The sequence below is a fragment of the Dendroctonus ponderosae genome, unplaced genomic scaffold (genome assembly GCF_020466585.1).
Source record: "Dendroctonus ponderosae isolate FM_Combo_2020 unplaced genomic scaffold, Dpon_F_20191213v2 Dpon_F_20191213_3, whole genome shotgun sequence".
Lineage (NCBI taxonomy): Eukaryota > Metazoa > Arthropoda > Insecta > Coleoptera > Curculionidae > Dendroctonus > Dendroctonus ponderosae.
Window position 1 is genome coordinate 9,072,067 of NW_026018508.1, and position 19,578 is coordinate 9,091,644.

Here is a 19,578-nt window from a genome sequence, read left to right on the forward strand (position 1 = left end):
TGAATAATAATTTATATGTACATTCTTCTGTCCGTTATGAAAAATAATAACTGTTGCAATTTTTGTTCTCGTGTTTATAACAAACATTGACTTAAACTTAAAAATTCATATGTAGTGTACCACTTAACTATACGTTTTTTACAAGTATCATTTTGAAAAACTATTTCTAAGTTGTCAACAATGAAAAAAAGTCGACAGTTAAAAATTGGCTGCTATTTCTTGTAAGCTTAATTTCTGGCCGCAAAACGGCCTCTTCCTGTTCTAGCTGGCGCTGCGGTGCTGCTACTTTGCTCTGTAGAAACCTCATTTGCATGGCTTGTTTTGGACGATTTATTAAATTTACTTTTGCGAGTCGACGATGATGAGGGTGCTGATTTTGATTCCTTTTGTACTGGCTCAGAGGCTTCATCATCACTTTGGTCTTTGGCTACGGCTGGTTTAAAGTGTTTATCTGTAAAAAGAAATTGAATATTGATTCACTTTGGGACAGTATTTATTTAATTAATTTTTTTTTTGTTTATTATAGTACTATTTCATTTATCTATAAATTTTGTTTTAAAATTTTATTGTGCAGCAGTTACGTACTGGGCAAGGTTAAAACCAGCATACCAGAAAAGTCTATTTGCACAGTTATTGTCATCTTTTCGCTAAAATTATATCGATTATATCTATGAAAGTGAGTTTTTTCAATTATCAGTTATTTTTAGTTAAAAAAACACTGAGAGCCTACAGGAAGTAGAAGTAAAGTATTCATAATTTGAGTCTTTATTATGTGAACTAATCTAAGGATATGTGGAAAATAAGCACAAGGACGTGAGCAACAAATAATTTCAAAATTCCCATCTAACTATTTAGTTATCGTCGATCCCTTACTATTAACTGCATCTTCTCTTCGCTTTTTGAGGGTGGCCAACAGATCATCGTTGCTTCTGAACGGTCTAATAATTCCTGTTTTGATAATCCCCTTTTTTGGTGCTTCTGTAGTTGAACTAGTTTCAGGCTGTTCATCTGCATAATCTCCTTCAACAGCTTCCTCCACTTCTTCCTATGATACATTTATAGARCTTTATTRTTMGCCTTGKTTATTTCAGCRAKCTTAAATATATTYGACATACAAAACCGAATTTGGAATGTTTCGAATCATGCTGCTTGCACGCTAAATGGTATGGAAGTACTAAATCGTTTACGAGTACATTCCATTCAAGAAAAAAATGAGAAATGTAATTTTCCACTTACGAACTTATGGTATATTTTCTCATGATCAATATATTTGTTGTATTACCTGTGGGGCAGCAGTTGTGGTAGTAGTCGTACTAGCYGATTTTTTATTTTTTAACGCCTGAGCTCCTCGAGATACAAGCGGYCGAGCAGGTAGTCTTTTTGGAGGCGGCGCTGGTTCTTCTTCATATTCGTATTCCTCCTCTGCTGCTCGAGCAGAGCAAAAGCTTACGAGTGCTACAAGACTGCAGATAATACTGGAACAAGAAAAAAAATATAGAATACGGAACTAAACGTGATTTTAACATACACCTAGTTTGCACGGGTTCTTACTTACAGTAAAGTGTTATATAAATCTGTCTGTGAAATGTTTTGTCTTTGCGCTTTGGATTTGGAAATTCAAGAGTGCTGAAAGTGGTGAGTTTTAAGTAGAGCAATTCAAATAAACATACCCTTGAAACCCAATTAATAAAAGCAAGATTGATGTCGGCGTATGGCTGAGAAGAAATATGATCTTCGTTCCAATAACTTGAAAATGTATTCTCCCAAAAAAGGATCACTACCAGACTGCCAGACCCGAATATATTACCATCTTTTACCAATTAAGATCATGGTCAGCAACAAACCACAACATCAATAAACTAAATTTAGGAAATAGTAATCTGAAAGAGGGAATCTAGTTGGTTACTGGATTTAATTCACTAATAAAGCATTTGTAAAATATYATCTTGCAGCATATTCGCATTACGACATAATCTGGTAGCATATTTACCTCTATGGTAATAACATTTCAATATTTSAGAATGAAGGCAAGAAAATAAGTATTTTAGGTTTTTCATTTGTAAAAACAAGATATTTTCTTATTTGATTCAATTATYCAATCAATTTTYAGTTCTTTCATATTCGTCGCTCGCTGTCGTTACTAGCTTGMACTTCCGTCTCAAGCRAGTTTTCAAAGAACTGTTTGTWTTCTGGGCTAYTAAGGAACCTGTGAACGCATAAAAACCATAGTTGCTCATTTTGTCTGCTTCATTCATGGTTCATTACTACTGCTTCAGAGTTTTCTWCCTTCGTTGCGACTTTTCTGTATTTCTTCTTTAAAGAATAAATTTTTTTCCTTAAGTGATGTTCTGTCCCGTCATTTTGTTTTAAGCTCTTGAATGAGTTGGTCTTTTTGTTCTCTTTCAGCTTTTCCTTAAGTGATGTTCTGTCTCCGTCATTTTGTTTTAAGCTCTTGAATGAGTTGGKCTTTTTGTTCTCTTTCAGAGATCTTTTCCAATTTCCTTTTGCAATATGGAGAATATTGGAATAATGGACATGAGTACTTCTTTCCACTTGCCGCTCGCACATRAATTATTTTTCCCAGTAAGGCAWACCTTTTCTAAGAAATCATSGGGGACACTGAAGGTGGTTTGTCTTTTTTGCTCTAATAGRGGGGCTGATTGAATTTGGAGAAAAACTGGACATGTATGGTTTTTWTCCCGGGACTTCATATGATTTTGTATATTTYACCACATGATAGAGTAAATTCTAATTTCTGGTTTTCAATGGAATGGCAAAGCATGTTTCCTCTGCTTATATAATTTTTTTGTCRAAAATTGCCATTATTATTACCTAGAAGCAATMATATTAAGTAATGTCGTATAAATGTGTATCCATCCCGAAATGTAAGGTTTTTAGTTTAGTATCTACATCTGTCTTCAGAGCGGACATACTGGCTATTAAAATATAAAGAAGCATTTCGCAAAAATATTGGATGTTTCCAAGCAAGAAAAAAATTAAGATGCAAAAAAATGTTCAAAGTTTCACATTATCTTAATTAATTTATCTGTTTGTTGAAAGAAGATTTTTTCCAGATTTAATGTATTTTTTTCTAAATTTGATTACAGTTTTCGGAAAATTAATTTTTGCTTTACGTCACCAAAATTCCAAGTCACGCTGTACAATAGCGGAAAATTTGAAAAATTTGGCTCTTCCAGAATACATATGACGGGAGAGAAAACTTACAATTCTTCAATATTTTCAACACAAAAATCTCGAAATTTCTCTCTACCTGTAACTACTGTTAATGACAAAAACCATCGTTTCCGCTTTGCACATGCATCAAAAAATTGTAGACGAGTAGTTTTTTGATATCGAAAATGTTCATAATTTTAAGCAAAAATCGATTTTTCTTAATGCTTTTAAGTATTCCAATCAAAGATGGGACCATTTCAAAATAATACTTAATACCAAAGTTGAATCTCGATTTTCAACTGTCTATATCTTCTAGATCTAAACATTTTTCTCGCAGTTTCCAAGGGCGCCTCGTATAACCTCTTAAAAGGAATAACGCCAATCTTGAATCACCCTGTCTTTAACTGTGATAAGAATAGATTATTTTGTATTATTGAATTGATATTTAGAATATTTTCTTTTACTGTTTTTTGTTGAGTCTAAAGTATTTTTTAAATCCAATTTTTTGATTCTACCTTGATGTTTGAACATGAAAAATAATCTGTTCTACTGTGCTGAATTTTTATTCGCACATTCAACTGCCAACGGCGAGCTGCGAAACGTAAACAAATCCAATACGAAAATCGAATAACATCGAAACATCGAATAAAACAAATCACAATCACATTACCAAATTTTAATTGTTACTCGTTAACTGTAGTTTATAATTTGGCCGCCAGTGGGCGTGTGGAATTTTGAAATCGCGAATAGCTTACATTTAGTTAATTTGTTAACGGAATACTAATACGATCCTTCGGTTTCTATAGGTGTGCTAACCATCTCTAGGATTTGTTGTGTATCAGATTAAGCGTGTTAGTGAAAGTTCACTTTTCGCCAGCGTATGTAAAATTGTACGAAATTTTGCTATTGATTCTTTCAATTCGTTCCTCTCTCCTGTGTAGATTTGAAAACATCTCGTGAATCGAAAGTCATGGCAGATTTGAAATGGATTTTTTTGCAATTTACTCGATGTTAAATATACTCTAAATATTTTTATAGAGGTGTGATCAAACAGTAAAATAAGCTTTTTGCCTTTTAGTTGATTAATAATTTCATCAATGATGATCGGATAGGATTGATAAAATATTTTTTTATTGATACAAATTTGAAATTAAAAATAATTTAGTAGAAATATGGAGTACGTCAGAAATAAGGCAACATTCTGATCTTTAGGATGTTCGATAGTTGAACGCTTTGAGAGACTAACAAATGTTCTGCTTTGCTTTTTCTATATGCCGTTTTATTAGATCCGTCAAAATTCTGCTAGACTTACAATAGCTTTAAACTGAATGTAATTTCCAATTCATTTGACCTCGCTTACCTTTCAAGATTCATTCGGCATATCAAATCAATTTCCGTAGAAAGTAAATGCACAGAATCGTCTACATCAAGGTAATTTAAATTCATATATCGACACTATTACTCAAGGATCATGTAACAATTTGCTTGTTCTTCAAATATTTTGCATAAGACGTTCCCTTTTGAAAACTTTAATTTACTAAACAACTGGAATTTCTTTGCCTGGTGTAATCATGTCGTACTTATTGAAATTAACCTAAATACATTTGTTGAACTTGAATTTACCGGTTTTACTACTGTTCAATTTTAAAGGCTGCTTTAACTTGTCACTGAATATGAAATTATACTGGATTATTTAAGATAAGATAATAATTTAAATTAATTTTGATGTGAAATAGTTAGAGTGTGAAATTTGAGAGTGGAGTGCCTTCTATAATGGTTCCTGCTATTTTTAATCAATTTAATTATGAACTTTTATATTAGAAAATGCCCAATGCATTAAAACATTTAACCCAGCCATCGAAGAACTGCCGAAGAATTCCGATGTGGGCAAGGCAAACTACTGCGTTCTACAATGCCTGTATTACTTTGCATGTATTATACCTTGAAGCTCTTTGCCATTTTATAATTATTGTCATTACATATTCTTGTACTTTGTTGCTGCTTACTTGTGCAACACGGTTTATACATTATTTCGGTATAAACAAAATGTAGGTATTTAGTTTTTTAACTGAATTTCAGCCGACCTTTAAAAATAATTAATCATGTGCACTATCAAGTATTTTCAAGGTTTGGGTTTGGTCTGCATGTTCTTCGGCTAGGTCATTTCAAGTTGGAAATATGCAATATATCCTGTTTCTGATTTCTTCCACATATCTGTTGCTACTATATTCTTACTAATTAAAAATAAAATTAATGTCTTTCTTGTCTGAAAGTAGGGATTGGACTTCCTAAAAGCTTGGTCCAAGCACTCAAGCTTAGAAAAAATTTTTTTGCATTACTGCAGATCTGAAATGGAAAAGTTTTGATACGCACTTGATTTGAACCGCACTTGACAAAACAAGAACAACATCAAACTCAGATATAATCAGAAAATGGAACTTTATGAATATGTTAAGGGAAACATCTCAGAGAAACTTCGGATTATATTTCAGTAATTATGTAAAAAATAAGTTAGGGTTACTATAAACATGAAACAAAATAATAATTAGGCCAATAGATAATGAAGTTCAATTATAAGCCGCAGTAGCAAGTGTGCTGAAATCACAGGAATGGACAACATCGATAATTGAAGCAAATGAAGTTGTTATAACTGTGATCAGACTAGCAAATAAATATCCGCATGGAATACTACCAAGGCAAAATATAAATTATAAAATTAGATACGAACAAAAACCACAATGTTATCCTGTTTGGAAAAGTTCAACTAAGTCATTGTCTGAACAGCAATGAACGGCAATGTATCGCATAGTCGTATCTAAATAGTCAAAGAAGCAAGAAGCAATAACAATGCTGTACCCAGGTCTAACCTTAAGAAGTTACCTGTGTTTGAAACACAAAATTCTTCTGATCAAAACTGGATCTAGAAATCTCATGTAACTCATACTGTATGAAGATATGAAGACGAACAACATCTGAAAAGTATCAAGGCTACATAAAGTAAGCTTCTAAGGTCAAAACTAAAAGAGATCCTAATTTGGCACAAGCTGGTATACCAGTAATGGTAAAAAACCAACAGGAAGAATGACATTTTTCAACCAATAACTGAACATCCAAACCAATAACTGAAATAACTCGGTGATTATGAGCCAGAAGATATTAGGTATGGAGTAAAGGATCAAAGCACCATTAAAGCTGAATACACTAGTGGCTACGGAAAAGAGACAACTCGAATGATCAGAAAAGAAATGACGGCAAGAAACTGCAGTCAAGACAGCTCGTAAAAGACGCCAAAGATTCGAAGAAAAAGGAGCGGAGTTTAATGGGTAGGATTCACTTCCGCATATGATTCTTGAAGAACAAAGAAGGTCGAAGGCTACTAATAGTTATGGATAAATAAAATAAAAAATGAATCCGCCTCAACAATATAGAACTTATCTACTAAAGATGGAATAGAAATGAATTTGAAAACTTGCCCTAAAATCAACTATTAAATTTGGTTGAAGAATACCTGTTCAATGTTAATAACATTTATCTTATTGCGTGGCTATCAAGGCTTATCAGCTAAAATTATTGATTCTATGAACTCAGTCCCATGGATTTCCTTGAAAACTAAAATCGAATGTGCAAAAAGCCAAGTTAACCCAATGTAACATATGGCTACTAATTGCTGCGGTTTTCCTAAACATTTTTCTTCACTAACAAGGTGGATCAACCATTAATGACTCCAACTACAAATGATTGGACATCATCGTGTGTAATGCAATGAAGTCTAACAGCTAACAATATACTTATAATTAAAGATGCTAATGACTAAGAAACTACCAAATTAATGGAAATACAGAGCAACAGATCGGATTGAAAAAAATTAATTCAAACTGAAATTGTGCGTCTTTTTAACTACAAAATGGTCGCTGCTTGTAAATGAAGAGTTAAAGGTGTGGAAGAGTCTAATTTATTTCTTCAAGGAGACATTAGACAAGTTTAGTTCTAAGTATGTTCTCGTACGTGTGAAAAATGACGGAGCAAATTGAATGAAATGGATGGAAATGCATGTAGCAGTGAGTTTACATGTTCCACAACACTTTCATGAACCAAAAAAAAGCCGGCAAATTTAGTAAAAATGCACTAAACCTGTCACTTACGCCTCAAGAAAATAGAACCATCGCAGGTGAGTTGACATCCCAAATAATGAGCACATTATTTCATAGAAGTGTTAATAACATCGTCTGTCTGTGGCAAGTCCTTGATTTGCTATGAATATTGCGAAACATTTTTTTGTGCAATGTGCCCCTAATATTTCGATTTATTTCATTAAAGTTTAGTATTTTACAGTTTTAGATATATTTTAGAAGTTTAGTACAAAAAGCAGCAGAAGCAAAAATATTTAATTTGATACCCCCTTACATAAGATCAAAATGCCGGATAAGTTTACTTATAATGCAATGCAAACGTTTATGTTTACTATATTGGTAGTTCAATATTAAACTAGAGATTCTTAGCAGTCAAAAATCACAAAACTTAGATGTGCTTGCAAAACTGAGGCGTTTCCAATTGCACGTTTTGTTCCTAAAAGGTAACACGTACTCAAGAAAAAAATTAAATGTTGAAGACAATAATCCAGAGGTGCGACACGAGGCGTTTGTCAATTCAATTTCAACATCCACAAACAGTGCTTTGAAAAACCGTACGGCAGCAACCATTACAGAATGAAGAACGTTATGACAAGTAGAAAATATAAAAAAATGCAATTACCGTTCAAGATTACAATTTTGAATATGGATTTATGAAAACAGACGATTGATTGCTTGTGCTTTATTGACGGACAAAGCTCAATTTACTAGAGATAGAATCAACAATTATCACAATAGTCATCGATGGCGGGAGCACAATTCATATGCAAGGACAGAATTTTTAATGCTGCAGCGTTGGAAGCTCACTCCAACTCGCTACTAGAGGAATTTATATAAGCCGAAATAAGTATATGAGAGTGACAAGCGAGGATTTCGAAGTTTTTAGATGAATTAATGCTAATTGCATATTTCCTAGGATTTTTAATCCTTTTTCTGTTATACATAATATCGTCAACGATCAGATGTTGTTCATATATTTGCAAATAAGTAGCTTTACATATTTTGTTGCAAATTTGATGATTTAAGCTGACCTATGACACATTATTTCAGCATGTTTAAAAATTTATATAATATTGATCGGCTACTGACCAGTCTAGTGGTTAAACAACTTACATTTATGTAATCTTTCCAAATCCAGATATAAAAGCGGCAATATCGAATGCATGACAAATTTTCAATTTAAATGAAGTCAAAGTACAAAATGAAGCGTTTTCGATTTTCGACCTGCATGTACAGGATGAGCCAAAATGAATCCTACTTCAAACGCAAATTTGTATGTCATATTTCTCAAGATTTTAGAACCACAGGTTTTTTATCAGAAACCGGCACTTTTGGAAAGTATCTGTAACTTATATGCGTGCATATTTTAGTATCGATGGAAACATACCCACATCACTTATTGTAGTGATATTCAATGAAATTATAACTTATCAACATTTTCGTACCTACTAAGCAAAAAGACTACACACCTTTTAAAATCATCGAAATGCAACTAAGTATCCATAAGCGAAACAATAACCTGCAGCTAACAAGGAAAACAATCATTTCTATGCAGGAGGTGTTCGATTTGCTCACCATTTGCCGCAATTTATAAGCCGCACCTTTTTATACATTTTGTGTCGAGTTAATCAGCACAATGGGAGAGAGACATCCAATTTTGGCCGTACTGTCTAGAGTAATTTTAAATCTTTCGCTAAGAAAAAAGTTAACAATAATCTTATCGGTCAAAGTAAAACACCAACTTCCAATTCAAGGACCTATTGCCAAAAATAGCTGATAAAAGTAAAGCTTTATGATAAAGCTAAAGTAGCTTGTTTCTTGCGTTCTTGGAAAAAGTTACAGAGTTTTTCCATGTGCAGATTTTTGCAAAAGTCCCCGTATTTCGAAAGACGTAAAAGATTGACATATCGTTTTCACCAATTTTTCAGCCATAAAATATAAGATTAGGCATCAGTTCTCCTATAAAAGTAGGAAGTTTTATTTAAGTGTCTAATTTGGCCTACCCTGGACACTAGAATCCATATAGAGAAGAATTATTAGGTAGTTGGGCATAACGGTGATAATTTCATTAAATGTTGATATTCCAACTTTTGAGTCGCAAATCGCTATTTTCTCTTTAGATGAGGTTGCCTTAAAAAGTCAGTTAGGGGTTCGTTTGAACCATTAGCTCAGGTTTGGCGGCCATGAGAATCATCTCTTTGTTTTTCATTGGTAGAAGGTCGTGTTTCACTTTCCCTGTCCGTGTGACTTGCAGACTCCACATTTGTCACACCATCCATCTATATTCTACATAATTATATTCCACAATAATCCCACATCTTGAATGCTTCAACACTTTTAAGAATTGCGATATTTACGGTCGATATTTCAGATCAATAAACGAAAGTAGAGAAAACTTAACATTTTCTGTAACAGTGTGACACAGCGTGATTTACTTGATTATAATTTGGTCACTTATGCGATTGTATGTAGGCGTTTAAAGTACTAAATAGATTGTTGCTCGTAGTTGTAATTTCCAAAATAATAGGGGAGGAAGATCATTGAAAAATGCCAGGTTCCAAGGAAAATGCAAAGCCCGAAATTTACATGCTTGTCGAAATGTTCCTCACAATTTTATTATTGCATTGAAGCCGAAAATGTACAGTTATTAAATGGCACAAATTGTATTCTGTATCTAAACATAACTTAAATGTCCCTCGATATAGAATGGTTTGGTCAATCCTCATTTAGCGCTGAAATATACTTCCTTTGAAAACTTTTTTGACGTTTTGCAACGAAATTTAATTTTTGCGACGTTTTAAACGAAATGCTTTGTACATAATTCCAAATAACCATCGGTAATTAAAAAACTGTTAAGCATTTTAGTACAACAAACGGTTAATGTTTTTGCGACGCTAAAACGGTAAAATACGTTTAAAATAATATGGTCGGTAAAATAATAGGTAGGTAGGTATGTATGTTAGCTTACTACAATTGCATATTCTGACGAAACTCCCGTCCTGCTATTAATAAGTTTCCTACTTTATTTAAATGTCAGCGGAATAAAGAAAAGAGTCGTGATATTACAATCTAGAAATTAAGATAATAAATAATAAATGGACGTCTGCTTCAAAGGATCGGCACGATGTACCTAAACGGTGATGATGCCTTAAGTAAGAGACAAATCTGTCCTTGACAAATACGTATGCATGTTCATGATTATCATGTTATACTAACTAATATTTCCAAAAAGCCATTCCCTAATTTAGCAGCTTTAACTTAAAATATTTAGAGTACCTACCCGGATAACTGGTTTGGCTATTAAAACACTATACAGAATTATAGCCTAAATAGATAATTAGTTAGAAGTTTGTAAAATTTTTTAATGTTTCGCTATGGGGACTAAGTGATATAATCAAATAATAATTGATTATTATGTGATTTGGCCATCACAAAAATTATGCAATCTACGTTACTTATGTAACAACGTTTGATCGTACCCGTAGCACAGCAGTAAGCTTTAAACATAATCAATTAGGATCTCATTATAAAACAGTTAATGAAATATAAATAGCTAATGCAAACGGTTGGCGGAATGATACGGAATGCAAACGCATTTGTAGAATAGATAGAGCATGAAATAAACCTTCAGGCGGCTTATTGAATTTGGTATTGGTATTAGCTATTTAATAGTCCAAAATATCAGCGCTTTTTGAAAGATGCGTTTATAATGTTCTTCAAATATGAAGAAAAATTAAATTTATCATTTATTATTATTGTAAATAAAAACATAAATTTATAATTTCAACACGCTTTATAAAGTTTCAGCAGAATGATTACTGCGGAAATTGAGAAATTGTATTGAAGGTTCGGGGAGAATGTGGTTTAAAAATGTCAGAGACCTGCGATCTAAATATTAAACATAGGATGTCAAGTGATTAAATTCAAATAAAATTGTGCTAAATAAACTGTTTAAAAATTTCAATTAAATATATAATAAACTTAAAAAAGTGTTCTTTAAGGTAAAACAACTAAACACAAAAAATTGAAACACCCCAAACGGCAAGTTCACCCAATTAAACCTACGGTATGTGAAGAATAATTAAGTCAGTAGGTAACTAAGTCAGTAATCTATTTTTCCGTTTCTGGTTAATTAACGCCTACTCTATTTATTCCGGTGTTCGGAAGATTGACTATTTAGAGACTAGAGATCTATCTAAATTTCAGACTAAAGATTTAATGTGTCCTGTGTATCTTACAATAATCCGGAACATAGTTGCCTGGGATGGTGTCAGTTGTTCAATGCTCTGAGTAGCAGTATTGTTCCAGACCTGCTCAATTTCACTTCAAAGCTCACAACATCCGCTTTCATTGTTGACAAGAAATCATATCTGAATTTGCACTATTTGATGTTATAATGTGAAGTTCTCTTACGAAATAGTGAAAAATTAAAAAAGCGGAAAGATCGAGATTAATCGAATTCTTTTAGTTATTTTCCAAGAGTATGTTAGTCCTGATCTCAATCAACCGCGTAAAAATATTAATTGTTGCTTATGAGTAATCCCTTCAATATGACTTCAACGATCATCAGTTAAAGTGCATCAACTTTCACGTTATAAGTGGATCTTTTGATTTCATTTAATCAAGACTACAAATTAAATATCTAGTAACAGCAATTAATTAATGTAATGCTGACATGTTTGTCAACCCACTATAAAATAAGCAAGTTTCCAATAGCTTAAGCACGTTTTGCAATGTTTTTCTTTTAACAGGGATATTAATAGCATACCAAACAACGAACTACTTTGAAATATGTCTTAACATCAAACTTGAAACTAATAAAAAATAAAAAAAATGCTCTTTACGCCTCAGTAATCTCATAAAAGGAATTAAACTAATCTTTTCATTATAATTAGTTACATGTTCAATACGGAAGAAACCATACTATTAGGTTTCCGTGCCATAACTCATAGAAATAACAACGAAAAATCGCTTTGTGAACTGATTTGTCAAAATTATGTTAATTAAAGTAATGATTTGGTCGGATAATTAGAGCCTACTCCCAAAACTTTTTTGTGCCGCACATACTTTAAATCCCGCCTGTAGTTATGTACAGAGTGACAATCTGAATATTTGCGATGGCCATATCTGAATAACAAACGAATATTGAATTAAGTCGGGAGTAGCATCAATAAAATTTTCATGCAATGCATTAAATACATAATCTAAATAATACCTAATTGAACTAGGCAACACTGTGTAGAGTTGCACTATTGAGTTGACGTCGCTCTATTAGTTAATGATTTATAAGTCATAGCATTTAACTAAGTTAATTAACCAAGAGGAACTGCTCAAAATGTGTGCCCAGACTACTGAAAATAGAGCACGATAACGTGATTACACGGACAAAAATATGTTTGGAGTTAAACGAGCAGGAGGAGGTTCAGGTGTATCACTCATCTGCCCCAAAAAGGCAATGTTTATCAGACCTTCAAAAACATTGTTGCCATCCTTCTGATCCAGTATTTTGCAAATATTTCAGTTTTCGATAAGAATTATTATTTTTTGCTATTTTTCCTGTACTCCCAAAACACCCCCATACAACACCCCCCGAGAGATAACACCAATTTCCACAATAATTTTCATAATCACTGTACATATTAAGCATATTGTTTCTGCAAGTATACGAATAGAACATTAAAATATGACCTTGCAGAACGAGAACAGTTGGGAATTTCAATATTTATTATATAACTTTTTAGTCGTTATTGATCAGTTGACATTATATCATATTTTGTTTTAACCACACCAACTATAGCAATAGTATTTTAAAAAAAGTTGATTGACTAATTTCGTATTTATTTGATATTGCATTGGTAAATTAGATTTCTCGCAATAATATAATAATAGACTCAAAAAATAAATTGATGAAATATTTCATTTTTGTAATTATTCTCTTTAAGAAAGCAACTAATTATAAACACATCTTTTAAAATGAAAAAATGTCTCCTTTCTTATGAGAGTGTAGTGGTTTGAGTGTGCTTCAGGACATTTTCTGTTTTAGTTACCTAACATGCTCTAAAATCCATAATTGATAAATTAAATTATCCTAAGATTTGAGCAGTTATACTGTTATAAAATGATGTTTCTGTACAAAATGTAGCACTAGAAAGTGTCTAAGTTTTATCGAAAGCATGCAACTAAGCTAAAGCTTCTTTATTCTACACTCAACTAGTGACCCTTTGAACGCAGGAAGGTAAGCAGATGGAACTGTATCCAGATCTCCGCACCTTTAGCTCACACAAAAAAACCAAATAGTTTGCAAATAATGCAAAGTTCGATTTCACATTTATCGGTTACGCCACCGGTGACATTTTGTTCATCAAAATAATTATGTAAAATGAATATACATACGCATAAAAATTTACTTCTTGATTCATCTGCCTGGTGTGTGTGTCGTCCTTGGATATTAGTACACGACTTTCTCGGTTCAATTTCATTTCATTTCATATGTAAATATAACTGTATATCTAAATTATACTTACATTTTATTTTGATGAATTAAATTAGAATATAAATTAAAGCTTCTTCGTATTTTCTGCCAATTAAAAATATAAATCTGCCAAAAAAAATCATTCCAAAATACAATTGGAAGTTCTGATGTTGAGAGATTCTGTGTCGTTTGAGATGTTAAGTTATATATCCATAAAATGTAACGTTTTTTTATTATTTACAAGTAATAACTTTACGCGATTTGTTATTTGAATAAAAATGTTAAATAGAAGCATTTGATTTTTTAAATATCTGGAGAATAGTACGATGGAATTTCTGGGATGAAACTCGATGCCAATTTATTCTTATGTAAGTCTCATTTTGATGAAGCAACCGAGTTTATGCGCTTTAGGGAAGTAGTGAATTCTTGAGAATTTTGGTATAAAAAATTCGGGATGCAGCTAACAATTTTTTTTGGGTCGATGTTGGTCCTTTTTGGAGATTTTTGTGCTTTTGCAGGAACAAAATTGTGGCATTCATAGTTTTTGCGCCAAAAAAAAAAATTTTAATTATCTATTTGGAATTTTTTTGAGGATAATTTTTTGCATTAACAAACTTAAATTAAGTTTTTTGTTATATCACGAAATACATGTCGATTTCTTCCTACGTAAAGGCCATATTTTGATTAAGCTACCGCCCGCAACCAAAATCATGGCCTATTTTCACTTTCAAAGAAAAATGCTTTCAAATGAAGATCGGCCTAATATTTTGACCATCTCGGTCACCTCGTAATTAGAAAACGCTTGTCAATTAATTAATTATACAAGAATAAATTCGCTTGAGACATTTGCAGTTAATGTCCGAAATTGTTTTTATCGCAAAAACTGTAAATGCTTCAAAATTTTACAAAGAGCACCAAAATGTAAAAAATGCATAGTGCATCAACCCAAAAAAGAGCTGATTCTAGTTACCAAATAAAAGTTCGGGTAGTTTTTGTACCAAGACACTCAGACACACTCCCACAGTATATGAACTCGGTTGCTCCATAAACATGTGCTTTACATTTTAAAAAATTCGCAGCCAATTTTCTTCCAAATCATTATATCATATCTTTCTTTCAATATTTTAAAAAGCCTAATTTTTCTGTGGTTTCTGACTAACTTTGATCATCAATAGCAGAGGAACCAGAAATTTTTTCGTGATAAAAAAACATAAACCCGCAATGACCGGTAGGTATACCACCTAAGAGATGGTATTAGTGATGAGGAAAGCAAGACCAAGACCAAGACTTGCATGGTCTTAGTCTTGGTCTTGTTCTTGTATGCATAGTCTTGCTCTTGGTCTTGCAAATCAACGACAGTCTTCGTCTTGGTCTTGGTCTTGCCTTTATATACCCCGTAAAATAAAACGAAATTAATTTAATAATAAGAATAATAATTAAATTTTAAAAAAATTCAATACGAAACAATAAAAAAAATCTGACTATTTGCTATTTTAATAAGTTTCATTATTTTGCAATTCGAAAGTGTTGACCCGTACTTTTTCATTGTCTATTAAGATTAAGATCCAGAAGATCTTCATCCAGAGAAATCAAATATATTTTCATGTAGTGTAATTTACATATTCTAACAAAAGTACGACAACAATGAAATATGTAAGTACAGAAAGTAAGATTTAATATTGAGAGATTGATGACATATGAGAGAGAAAAAATTATTTTCTAGTTGGCAACTACTACCGGTACTCACTGGAATCTTTATTTCCTCTTCTCGTGAACGGCACATCTGAAGATCATCATATATTTATTTCACTTTAACGTGGTAGTTCACTGTGTTCAAATATATGAATTTTTCATTTATTACAGGCTTAAATAAGTTCTGATTTTAGAAGAAAATAAAATGAACCAAAGAATATTTCCCGCAAAGGTAGAAAATGATTTGGGAATTTTCATTTTTGGGAGAATTGAGAAGCAAGTTTAAGAAAAAGTAGATTTGAGAGTAACTTTGAAAGAGCAGTAATCAACATCACCAGAGTTGTCTTAACTCTGTCCACATGCCTGTTTTATGTTGAGTGTTGATTAATGTAAATTACTCAAAAATATTTGTGTCGGATCTCAATTTCTTTGGGTTGTAAATAAGGCTACATTTCGTTCGGAAGAATTATTATTTTCCACTTGCAGTGATTGCCACAGCGACTGTTAATTAATTTTCGATTTACCGAAAAGATAACTCAATGATTAGCGGTTATTGTTTCCGTATTCAATATGATTTTCCGGCAAATACACTTTTGTTAATTGCATGCGGCTTAATTCATTTTAGTTGGAGGAACACACCTTAAATCCTGAAACTCAACTTGTGGTAAGGAACTATTCGAAATTGGATTTTCGAACGGTATTTCTGCAACCCAACTTTAAAGGCAAAATATACGTTTATCTATAGGAAATCCATATTTATCCAATTATTGAAATTACAGGCAACGATGACAGTTTAACAGGAGAGAATAGTTGCAAGAAATTTGGGTAGATAAGAATTTTGGACAACATTTTTACAAGCACTTTCAGAATCGTGAGGGTGCCTGTGGATCCATCCAAATGACCACACAGATTGTCTGATTGTCTGGCGCCCCTTGAGTTTTTTTTGTTGGATTTCTTAAGTCCGAAATGTACCACTTAGTTGCAGTTTTAAGAAGACCGTTTTAAATACATATAACAAATCTGCATATAACGTTGAAATACCTCCTTCCCGAAACCTTATATTGATAGGAGCACTTTTTTCTAAACATATGTATACATTCACCTAAAAATGTCTACAATGTGTAAAATATTTCATATTTAAAGCAAGTTCTATCTGCAAAAATGTCCTTTTGTGCTCATAAAACGAATGTAACCAAATGCTTTAAGTTACATACAATTTAATCATATTTATTATGAGTAAGTGGTGTGAAAAATACAATTAATAGTTGTGACTGCTTTGAGCTTCCACATACCAAATTAAGTTTACTATTAACAATTTGCACCTGTATTAATTACTCACTCAAAATTTTAGTAACATTTCGGTTTGTAGTTCCATTCATGTTTTTCTATTGATCGGGAAATTGTTAATGCTTTTTTCAAACATCTTTTAGCAAACTTTTCTAGTAATTATCTTCCAGAGAAAATGATGTCGCTGTAAAACTCTTTTTGTTGTAATACTTACACTTACATCATCTGTAAGTAAGTATGTGCCTATTTTTTACTTTAAATTAAAATATTGAAATGTTAGTTTTTTTTATAAAATATCTTTCTATACTTTCTTATTTCCTTATTTATTTTAATATCAACTCCTAAGTGTAGTATTCCTTCATTGAATTTTTAGTAGTGAGTAACGAGATGTTTAAAAATTTATGAAAAATGAAGCTAATCAAAATCTCCAATTGTTTTCATATTTAATCTATTTCTGTGAGGCTGTGTCTGATACCCGACCGAGTACAGGTAATAAAACACGCATTTTATATGCAAATGGAGTAAATATATTTTTTTAATTATCCAACTCTGTATTGTGAACTGTTAAAATGATGAAAAATATTAACACGTTTCTAGGAGGCCAAACCAGTTTCGAGTTATGCACTTGTCAGAGAAAGAAAGGAAAAGTGAAATGAACATATTTACATCTGGCTATATTTAAACCTTGAGCAATTATTTTCTTCGTATTTGGCGATTTTTTTCTCAACTAAATGAAACTAAAGTTTAAGTATACTATTGTAAATGCTTACATGAATTTCGTCCTCATCTCCAAATATGAAAAAGAATACAAAAAGTTCTGCGCTCCGTTTACACTCACCAACGTCGTTTCACTAGATTCTTTGCCGAAGTTAAGCTTACATTTATAAACTATGTTCTTTGATTTTCCCTTCACTTTACAGCGGACCGGTGTAAGTCTTGGGCAACAAACCAGTAGTACCAAACACTGTGATTTTAATGAACGGCTGCAATAGCGTTAACAAAATATATATTTTTTTGGGACCGATGGAACAATACATTTTGCACCAGGCACGACATCTTTATGTGACTTTTTGCATTCCTTGGGTTGTTTGCCCACTAATAGTCACTTCTTTATTTAAATTTAAATGTTAATTTCCTTTTGACCCTATTTTTTGGGAAAACTACCCAACAAAAGGTGAGTATAGTTAAACCATCGAGTATTCCACTCCACATTCGAGTGACTTGATTATCCAAGACTCATTTAAACTTGACAAAACTGTTGACCAAGAAACTTGAAATTGGGAGAAGAAAAATCCAAGAAATCCAGATTGTAACATGAAAACCAAAGCATTACCAATCGGTATACATATATATGTATGTGCTTATATGTGTTCTCAGGAGTATACTCTGAAGTTGTGTGGGCAAGTCTTAACATATCGAGTTGAGCAAGAACTTGAACTTTAGGAGCCCCAGATTTGAAAAGTTCAGAATAATGTGTGAGCAACCCTTTATTCTTATCAACTGAAAGAAGCGAAAAATTATATTAAAGTGAACATGTCGAAACATAAGCAATTATTCTAAAAGCTCTCATAGAAGCTTTACCAAACGATCATACAAGATGTGAAGCAAAACAATTCGGCGAATTTCTCTTTAGATTTGGACCATAATAATCACGAGACCCAATAGAAAGTATGGGGAAGATTAAGTAGCAAGAAAAGACCAGTTAATAAATTGTACAAATATTTCCCATCGTATTTTATCAATGGGAAAAGCATTTTAGAAATATCTATGAAGCACAAGAAATATATTCAATTAGCTTCCAATAAAGTGTGACTTACTTTCAGCAAATCTTTTTATTTTTGAGTCGCCTTTTTTTCTTCTGGGCTCCTCGTCAGCTCGTTTTTGGGGTTTTTTCTGCTTTTTCGAAGATCGATTCTGCAAATTTTTGGAGAAATTGTCGTAGACGTGCCTACTAGTAAGTACATAGGAACTTACTAGTTGACACAAATAGAGATTTGTGTGTTTCGGACAAACCAGGCTTAGAAGTTTACTATCTGTGGCCTGAAGCTGATTCATGAGCTCTCTGCCGCATATCGCCACAGTGTGGAGGCATACGTGAGTACCAGCCTGATAATGCTCTTGATAAGGAGAAGTTTGTTCCTCACGCTCGTCTGACTTCTTCAGTTCAGAAGTGGGTACAGATGGCTGGTCGTGGCACGAGCCTTGTTGATGGCTGTCATCAGGTGCTTCCTCCAGGCCAGCTATGTACTTTCAACAACACCCAAATATCTGACTTCAATCCCCCACTGAACATTTTCTCCCTCTAGATCGATGTTCCCATCAACTCAGTCACGTTTCCTTCCAATAGGAATCGCCCGACTCTTTGCTACATTAATATTCACTTTCCACTTGAAAAACCACCTGTCTCCACAAGATAATCATCTATAAATATTTAGAGTAAATCTATTAACGCAATACTTTTTCTCTAAATTCTCGAAATAATAGTTACATAAATCTTTAAAGATCTCTAATGTGTTTGTCTGTCAGTTTGTTTCTATCATCGGCGTTGTTAATTCGCTAGCAAATTGGAACCGGAACATTTCCCCAACAAACGCGCGTCAGAAGATTTAAGATAAATCTTTAACAAACATCAGCTGCTCCTTTGATAAAAGAAGCCTAAAATCTGAACCCAACAGAGGTGAAAAAATAGAACAACACGTACATTCAATCACAGAATGGGACTAGAATAGACCACATACAACGACAGTTAACGTTAGCTTTAGAAAAACCTTCACCCTATACAAAGAACCCATTTTAGAAACATAATTTGAGTAAAATTTTACT

At 32.6% G+C, this 19,578-nt stretch overlaps 2 protein-coding genes across 3 annotated transcripts in view; one reads left to right on the forward strand and one right to left on the reverse strand.

The window, feature by feature from the left end:
- Positions 1–17,745, reverse strand: LOC109539046. Of its 2 annotated transcripts, XM_048664841.1 has the most exons (5): positions 17,526–17,745; positions 1,283–1,475; positions 874–1,045; positions 344–451; positions 1–292 (listed from the first exon to the last, which is right to left on the reverse strand). In XM_048664841.1, the coding sequence occupies exons 1-5, from the start codon at positions 17,540–17,542 to the stop codon at positions 228–230; spliced, it is 555 nt and encodes a 184-aa protein (XP_048520798.1). In that variant the 5' UTR covers positions 17,543–17,745; the 3' UTR covers positions 1–227. The 2 variants fall into 2 exon arrangements, with proteins under 2 accessions (XP_048520798.1, XP_019762122.1); XM_019906563.2 differs by having other exon boundaries at positions 1–451; positions 17,526–17,740.
- Positions 1,472–19,578, forward strand: part of LOC109539045 — a gene marked incomplete at its 3' end in the record, with an annotated part of 26,532 nt that continues 8,425 nt past the window's right edge. The window contains 1 exon segment of the mRNA XM_048664839.1: positions 1,472–1,635.